This window comes from Typha latifolia, chromosome 12 (genome assembly GCF_019914945.1).
Source record: "Typha latifolia isolate L0001 chromosome 12, TyphaL0001v2, whole genome shotgun sequence".
NCBI lineage: Eukaryota > Viridiplantae > Streptophyta > Magnoliopsida > Poales > Typhaceae > Typha > Typha latifolia.
In genome coordinates this window covers 7413924-7423321 of record NC_133097.1, presented here as the reverse complement: position 1 = coordinate 7423321, position 9398 = coordinate 7413924, and the positions used below count along the sequence as shown (strand labels likewise).

Here is a 9398-nt window from a genome sequence, read left to right as displayed (position 1 = left end):
TTTGTCTAGGGTTGACCTTTTTGGTTTTCTCATAGGGAGAGAATAATTTTTGAATTTCTATGTAGACTAGGATAGAGGAACAGAGAAGCACTTTTAGTTTTTGAAATCAGGATAGAGAATTTCTTTTTTTCCTTGCCTCTCTTACTAGGGGAAAATTGGTTTTAGTTATCTTAGGAATAATGGGATTTTTAAGAATTATTTTAGAAATGAGTCAAATATTGTTAATGTATAAGATTTCCTATTATGGAAGAGGTTGAAACCATAAATATAGTCTTTTGTTATGTTCTTACGTCAAAATAGTAATACATATAAATTGTTAGGTATTAATGAGGATAAAAGTACAATATATTTAAAATAAAGTACTTCAACGCACTTTTAAAAATTATAACCTTAATCCAACGGCTATAATAGCTAGTTTTTATACCCGGTACCGGTTTCAAAACTACATTACGTAAAAAAAAAGTATATTAATTAAGAACGTGTGCCTAACTTTCCAATTTTCTTGTTATACCATTGAAGATCTTAACCATTAGATCTTCATCAAAGTGATTGATAAGTACGGAAGAAGCGCTCTACAAGTTTTTTTTCTTCCGTTAAGATTTCTCTCTTAAATATAATTATACCTTAATTATAGGAGATATTATTTAATATTAAATAATTTAAATTTGATTATTTGAAGATAAACTTCAATTTAAATATAATTCTCTATCTCTATCTATTAAAATTTAATTTAAATCAATCTTAAACTAATGGGAGATATATGTAAATAATAAAATATAATTAAAAAGATAAAATATAATTAAATTTTTATCAACTTAATTATAAAAGTCATCAATACCCTTATTTTGATATATATACATTACTCTCAGTTAATGATATATATGTCTTTTACTTAATAAAATATTAAGATAATATAATTATTAAAAAATAATGTGCAAGATTATATATTTAAAAAAAATTACCTGCTGAACCGGTAATATCTTTCATTCCTATTATACCCTTAAAGATCTTAACCGTTAGATCTTCATCAAATTGATTGATAAAGAATTAGTTCGATTGCACGGAAGAAACCCTCATATTTAAAACATGATGATTAGTATTAAATTATGATAGTTAAATAATAATTAAGACTTGAGACTATCTAATACTAAGGGCAAAATGATATAAAAATTTAAGTTTAGGCATAACATACAATACGAGGGTAATTTAAAATTTACCCTCAAACCAAGTAGACTAATGTAGTAGGCGAGAATCCTAGTTTGTCTGGAATACTTTGTCTCAACCGCATGTATGCTTGCTCGGTTCTGCGCCGTGAATAGGATCCATTTAGCCTAGATTATAGTGTATTGTTATTAATGGAGTACTTATTGACCCAAAACGAGGCAAACCCAGCATAGAAAAGGAGGATATTATGATAACAATTGTGCTGTTAGGAGATTTGGTTGGTTGAGCTATCACAAATCAGATAAGGAATCACATACTTCACTTGAAAGGCTATGCCTCTACTCTTGCTCTCAAACATAAATGAAATCATGGCCATCATGCTGCTGGTAGCTCCAACCTTCAAACAATTAGTAGCTACAGAGATGGACCAGATATTCTTAAATGCAGTTTTCAATAGTGCAGCATTACAAGAAAATATAGATCGCAAGACTCATCCGTATTAATGGTAGAATTGTAGATAGATAATAAACCCAAGATAAATGGAAGGAATGCTTCGCCAGAGATATTCGAATGATCACCAAGACAAACTTCTATCCTGGAGAAAGATATAGTTACCACTGTCATACAGCTCTGACATGTATATGACTCTAGGGCTGCAGAGTGATTCTTGGAGTACACTCTTCTTCTGAATAGTGGAGCTTAATTTTCTTGGATTTCTTGGGGAAGCACAGGGCCAACTTTCCATCTCAAACTCGGCATAACTTCAGCTCGGTTGAAGCTGTGGGAAATCAAAAGTTATGCATTTAAGATCTCGACTTTACTGGAATACTAAGAAGAACGGTTCAAGCAGGGAAAGATTCAGTGATGATATCTTTTATTACGGGTTAAAGAAAGACGATGCATAACTGCGCAAAAGTGATCTTCGTCTCTAGTTGTCTGTATGTCTAAGTAATGATCCTCAATTTTCCTGTTATCAAATAGAAAAAAAGAACAAAAATAGAGTTGGGAGATCAGAGATATGAGGAAACTAGAAACCTATAAATTACTAATACAACAAGCATAAAAGCTGCTTCTGTGCATTGTGTGCGCGTAGAAGCCAATACAACTGCACCTGATCAGAGACTGAAACTGTGCATTATGTCAAATGTATCAGTCTCTAAGATTAAACAACACTTTTCAGGAAAAACAACAAGCAAATCTAAAGGACATCGATGATCACTGTAGACAAATTGACTAACTAACGAGATTTCTTTGATACTAAAAAAGACAGAAGCAAGACGATACCTATGAGCTCGAGATCTTTCTGACAAGAGACGTTGGCATGAAAGTTTTATAACTTGAATAACTGTCATGTCATGAGAGTTGCCTACTTCTGACTCATAAAATGACAATGACGAGGATATTCATATGATGAGAGCCTACGGTAATATTATCATTTACGCAAACACCCTAAAGGCGTGCCAAGCGACAAGTATTACTTGAAGAATGTAAGTAGCTAACCTGTAATAAAACAAATAAAAGAAGGAGATATAAAGAAAAAGCTCACGTTAAATGCTGTGAATTGCCAATTTCGCAGGCAGCTAATTCTTTCAATAGCTAAGATACTCATCTCTCATACATCCTGACTCAGAAATACCCATGCCTGCAAAGTGTTTGAGAAAATTCGCGATCAGAACCACGGTCACGGTATAGTAACTTCTTATGCGGAACCCAATCGGTATAGTAACTTTCAGAACCACGACGTATAGCTGGGATGCATTTCTAATCTATAGCTAATCTTGCAGCTCTATCTTAATAAAAACAAATAAATTGAGTTAAATATATTTGATTATTATATACTTATACTGAAAATTATTTTATCTTTTCGTATTTTAAAAAGCCTCAAAGAAATTAATATATTTATGATTAAAGTGAGACAATTAATTTTTTTATTACACTTAACTGAATAGTAATAAAATAACTAAAATACCTATCGCACATACAGATATTTAAATTATTACTACTAAATGACTAAAATAATCGTAGCGTTCTATTAAATTTAGTAAAAGAATTAACAATCTTATTTTAATTTTAAATATATAAAATAAAATAATTTTGAGCGTAACCACGTAATAGCAAAATATATTTAATCTATAAAAAGTTAAAACCATTACCCCCAAAATAGGGTACATTAGAACACGCCAATTCTAAGAGAAGTATATGATGTCCAATCTGTCATCCAATTATTTCTTTTGTACGCTCATCAAACTCGGGCAGGTTCATGCACAGTGCCAACCCGGATCGGACATCGGAGTAGCTAGCTGGAACTTTGCCTACCAATGGCCTCGCCGATAGGCTAGTGGTAGTTGCCATGTCGCAAGCCTCGCGCTATCATTGCACGGCCCCGATTCCACCGTTCCCAGCCGAGATACGTGCCCTTTCCTCTATCCGCACTCTTATTCCCCCCCGGCCCCCGGTTCCGCCTATCCCCGATAACCGAGTCCAATAGCTTATACTACCTTCACATCCATTTTGACTCCATGGTATTCGTGCCCCAAAAATTTTGTCCAATTTTGAGGATGGATAGGTCTCTATGATGTCGAATTTTCGGTAGCGAACTTATTCGGGTTGGTATGTGGCCTTTATCCGTCATCTCGGATAAGCTATCCAAGATGATTGGGGACAGAGGAGACGAAGAAGAAGGGCAGGAATTGGCTCCGGAAACTTTGCTTTCGTTTACCCGGCGGTCTCACTATGTGGATGTGAGTGTTTTATTCGTATCGAATCGAATTCTTTGCTCCATGACTTGGATTTTGGATTCTTTGGTTCCTAGGTTCCTCATGTGCGGCAGTTGTTCCATTGGGATTGCGGTCTTGCTTGCGTTCTGATGGTGTTGCGGACTCTAGGGATTGATCGTTACGACATCCATGATCTCGAGAAGCTTTGCTGCACTACGAGGTTAGGTTTTCATCTACGTACTATCTATTAAACCGGAAAATTTTGGTGTAGCGGGACGAATTGATGAACCATGGAGAGTTGCTTCTGTTAGGTTTGAAATAAGACGATGAATCGTGCTTCTTCTTTTTTTGAAACTGTATTTGGATTCACAATCTAACTTATTCTTTTAGAAGAGAATAATTTGCTATGGATTTTGTTTTTTATAATTTGGCGCAAGCATGAGTTTTCAGGAGGTTTAGATCATATGAGAGATTAGTTTGTTATGGTTCTTTGTAGCATCGTGGGTCTTAAGGTGCGATAACTTTCAAAATGTCTACAATGTGCTGTTGATAGAATGGAATTTCTCGAAAGGGCCTCATTGATTTTGTCTGATTGCTTATCTGAGGGAACTTGTTTAAACCATGGGACATATGTCAAGAATCGGGATTTTCAGTTTACTTTATTGATGATTTCATGCTCTATGCCTTACTAGATTCATTTGTCTGCTTCTTGTTTGCAGCATATGGACGGTTGACCTGGCATACTTGTTGCATAAATTTTCTGTAAATTTTTCTTTCTTCACAGTTACTGTAGGAGTCAATCCAAATTATTCAGCAGAAACCTTTTACAGGGTGAGTTCCAAAATTTTTCCTTTTTTCCTTCATTTATGCTTTATAAGCTCTAAAATTGTCACTTGGAATAATTAGAAACAATGAACCTTTTTTTATGACATAGTTTATTGTAGGTAAAATATTCTGAAATCTCCCATGCTTGTAGTAAAATTTTATTCTGTGATTCTTTTTTCGTTTGCAGATTCACATGTAATTATATATGTGGTTTCCTTTTTGGGAAAGTCATAATAGATCTACTTAGACCTTTAACCATACATACCGGTAAACACCTCTACTTGACCTATTTCAGAGAAGATAATTTGTATTGGATAAATGTGAGCTTGACTTTTAGGTTGGTGAGTTCAACAAGTAACTGCCTTGCTGGGTGACGATTTTGATTACAGTATTGATAATATCGAATATCTAAAAGATTCACCATTTAAACTGATGTACATTTCTGGACCGAAGGAAATATCTCAGGACTCAGGTTGGTATCTTCAGATGGTTGGAGCACACCATTTGAAGTATTAACGGAGAATGGGTACTTGCTACCTGTATGGTTAAGTTTGTTTGTTTTCCTGACGGTATCGTTGAAGAGTAAGTTAGAGCAGCAAAGGCATCAATTTTTTAAGATCAATCTAGTTATGTGTAAACTCCGCATATGCGTCTGAAGCAGGTACCTTGTACATATGGACTAAAATCAAGTTGTACAACTTGCTGATTGTTGTATTCAACTGTAAGGAAAATAGATTATGTGCTTAACATTTCAGCTAGCTACCAAATATACTGTCCTGATCTTTTGCTCAGAAATAGATACATTATTCTGTGTTTATACTTTTGTATAATGACAAACTCATCATTGTAATCTTGTAACTCTTCCTCAATGGAATGTTATGCATTAACTCTTCACATTATGTCATGTCTTCATGTTCTGAATATATTCACCTCCATAAGATATTGTTGAATCGTCTTTCTTTGCGCCGGGAGCAACACTTGTTCCCTTTCCCATCCATCATTAATGTTATACTTTTGGTGCACTTGGAACAAGTGCAGGAACAATTGCAAGATGACATTGTTCGGGTGGATGAGTTGTTTGCAAAGGCACTTCAAGCTGGGATCAGCATACAAGTATGTTCCATTCGCTATTATCTTGTGCTTTTATCTGTGATAACTGTAAGGGGAAAAGAGTACAGTAATTATTTTGTCAATACACTACTAGCTGGTTTCTTTTTTGGTTTGACGAATTTCTAATATTTCAGTCAAGATCCATAAGGGCAGAGGATATTGCTGTCCTTCTATTATCTGGTCATTGTATAGCCGTCGCTCTAGTTGACAAGACTAAGTTAAGGTAAGAATTTTCTCTCTCCCCCCCCCCCCCCACCTTTCTCTCTCTCTCTTTATATATCTATATATTATGTATCGCTAACTGTTTTTTGTGCTATATTATATCAATGCATAAACAATCAGCAATATCATAGTAAACAAACCACATAAATTAGCGTAACATGTATAATGTTACTATTGCAGAAAGTTTAATAAAAAGGACTAACATGAATTGGTGATGCAGTCGCTCTTGGGTGAATGATATAGATGCCACAGAATGCTGTAGTGGGTGGTCAGATTATATGGGTGAGAACTTTTCTCTTGTTAGTTATAAGTTATTATTGTGTGCACCTTCAGTTAGTCATTATGTATAAGGTCACTATATCCTTAAGTTCCTTTACTACCCTTGCCATGGCCACAATTCATTCTTATTTTGCTCGGTATGTTATTGGAATGTTAAGCTCAGATTGTTGTATTTTATGTCCATTGTCAACAATTAATTGATTCTAGTCTCTCCTTTGTTAGTCTTAAATATTTATTTAAGCATGTGTTTTTGAAGGACCATCTAAGTTCTAACTTCAAATAGAAGAAGATACTTTGGCTTCTGTAGGACACTTAATAGCAACTAGTAAATTTACACAGACTTCCTTCTTTCAAAACTAACTTGTTATTCGTTACATATCAGTCATCTTGTATGTCATGATTTCCTTTCTCTTCTCAGGGCACTATGTCGTAATATGCGGATATGATGCTGATACTTGTGAATTTGAAATAAGGGATCCTGCCATCTCTAGGTATCCTATTAACTTCTTTAGTCATTCTTTCCTTTTGTTTAGTCAAGGATATCAAGTGCTCGAATGATCTTTTTTTTCTGCAGTAATAGATGTAAAATGGTTATGTTTCTTTTTTTTCTTTTTCTTTTTTTTGGCTTGACTTCGTAGATTTTTAATTTTATACCTACCTATTATAAGTCTTATGACCGGTAACTTTGCAAGTAAATAATTTAGTCGCTGCTGTGGGGTCTTCTGTATACCTTAATTTTATACTATATGCCTTCTAAAATTATATGTACATCATCGTCTAATGTGGCATTGGTGCTTTAGTAGAGATATCTAAATTACTGTACCTATACTATTTCAGTACAGTGTTTTGGAGGAGTGTTAGCATTTCTCACATGGTAGCAAGCTAGATTAGCATGTCTTTGTTATATGCTTTACTTGCTTGCAGCGACCTACTAATATAAAGTATTAAATTAGTAAAACATCTCATGCATTGACAGTGTTAGCAGAAGTTTGCATTGAATATTTTACAATCACTTCTGATCATTTATGTGTCTTCATTATTTGTTTGTCCAGTACTATCCACAAGAATCTGTATTTTGTAGAAAATTTGTGATTCTGATAATATTTGCTTTTCAACATTTTTTTCTGTACATATTTTAATTAGTCTTCTTTAATTTAGCCACATGTTAATTTTGCAGGAAGCATGAGAGAGTGTCTATGGAATGCCTAGATGAAGCACGCAAATCTTTCGGCACTGATGAGGATCTTCTTTTGGTATAACTATGTGCTAAATTTTTATTTTTATTTTTTGAATTTATTCATTTTAATCACACTGCTTTGGAGGGAGTTGATATATCATATATGCTTCCTTTAATATGTTGTCATTATCAGATGACTGCCTTACGCTCCAGCTTTTAAATGGCCATTCAGAAACAAAGCATGTTTAAAGTCATCGTACTTGGTCATTGGATGCTTATGTATCCAACTCCCCTTTTCATCTGCTATGCTATTTAGAAGCACAATCTGATATATAAAGCTACATCATGTCCTGATCTGCTTCGTGCCACCTTATTTGTCAAATTGACAAGTATGCAAGCAGGCATTTGCCTTCTCTAATCTTTCTATCACATCCATGTTAAGTCTTTAGGAAGAAGATGTCTGTTCAAACTTTATAAAGTGGTTTTTGCAAATTTACCACTTGCATCAGTTGGGTAGTTTCCCTCCTCTTGAAATGCTTTAATATGGCTTATCCTACTGCTTTATTTAAACAAGTCTCTTAGTCCTTGTTAGCTACTTTATCTAAAGGTCTTTCTTGATTATAACCAATATCCAACCTGTTAATTTATGATCACCAGAAGCTGGCAAAAGGAGCTAGCTCCCTCTCTCCAGCAAAATGTACCTGTCTAATTTGGATATATAGAGCATATTTTGATCATCTTTTGATTTGTCTTCTAAATTGCAGGTTTCCTTAAATGGGAAGGATGGCCAAAAGATTTCTTCTAGACTCCTGATGTAAAGTGTACATTGCTTGATAAGTATTCTTTGCAGAAGCAATTGGTTCCAATCCAATATCTGCATGTTGTATTCCATGTATATTTGTAAATTTTCTTATAGACCGTTAATGCCAATCATGTATAGGAAGAAAGATATATAAAACAAGGAAATCCAACGAAAAATCGTTGGAGTTATTCAGATGCCAGAAAGCATTTATGCCCACATTCTAGTGTACATTTTGAAAGTCATGAGTGGACATTGAATCAACATCTGTTAGGAGAAAATATTTTTGCTGTCTTGTTTTAATCTGGCTTCCTTCCTATATTGCTATTTCTTTTCCAAATTTTTGGATTACCTGCGATGTGAGAAAAAGTGGTTTATGTTGTGACGTTAATTCTAACAGAGAACATTAGGTGCTTTCAAAATCTTACAAGTTGAGAATTGAAATGATTTCGATCATTTAAAGCACAATGGTTACGTTTGATACTCTCATTTTTAAGAGCGAGTTCTTTGGGAGATAAGATAAGGTATTTTAGTTTCCAATAATAAAGTCCAAAGCATGAGACTTGCAATGTAAAAGAAAATGAAAAAAATAAAATAAGATCAAGCGGTAAATCTCCAACTCGTGAAACTATAGGGTGTGAAATATAAATATTTTACTTCTAAATGTTGGTGGGTTTTCATATTACTCCCCAACCTTTTGCAAAATGGCACACAACGTGATTGCAGTTGCAGTTGCAGTCTTACCAACACTATACTGGACGATGGATGATGGTTTGAACTGCTACACTACATGCATCATTGGTTTGGTAAGATTAACGAATCATTTGCTGAGGATGGTATCCATTTACTTGGGTAGGCTAACAACTTCGGAGAAATTAAGTGTTAGTCTGTACTGATGTCAGGATCTCTTACTTCTAAAGATAATCTGAAACAATCGACCAACAATTGGAACTGTTTAACTTTATATTGCGTTAGGTTTCTTGATCTTGTCATCGTCTTCCTTCTCTTCCACAAGCTTGATCTATCCGCTGGATTGGATTACCTAAAACTAAACACTAATGATTCGTTCTTCCTTAAATTAAAATTACTAAACGAGCTACTTAAT

At 34.3% G+C, this 9398-nt stretch overlaps 1 protein-coding gene and 1 long non-coding RNA gene across 2 annotated transcripts; one reads left to right on the top strand and one right to left on the bottom strand.

The window, feature by feature from the left end:
* Positions 1-1689: 1689 nt before the first annotated feature.
* Positions 1690-2840, bottom strand: LOC140799343 (uncharacterized). Its single transcript, XR_012110986.1, has 3 exons — positions 2711-2840; positions 2046-2131; positions 1690-1942 (listed from the first exon to the last, which is right to left on the bottom strand). It is a non-coding gene; the product is annotated as an uncharacterized lncRNA (long non-coding RNA).
* A 595-nt stretch (positions 2841-3435) lies between these two features.
* Positions 3436-8512, top strand: LOC140799336 (guanylyl cyclase 1). Its single transcript, XM_073153636.1, has 9 exons — positions 3436-3905; positions 3977-4101; positions 4601-4712; positions 5745-5819; positions 5951-6039; positions 6259-6320; positions 6736-6808; positions 7495-7570; positions 8259-8512. Exons 1-9 carry the CDS (start codon positions 3777-3779, stop codon positions 8310-8312), a joined length of 795 nt encoding a protein of 264 aa, XP_073009737.1. The 5' UTR covers positions 3436-3776; the 3' UTR covers positions 8313-8512.
* Positions 8513-9398: the final 886 nt, after the last annotated feature.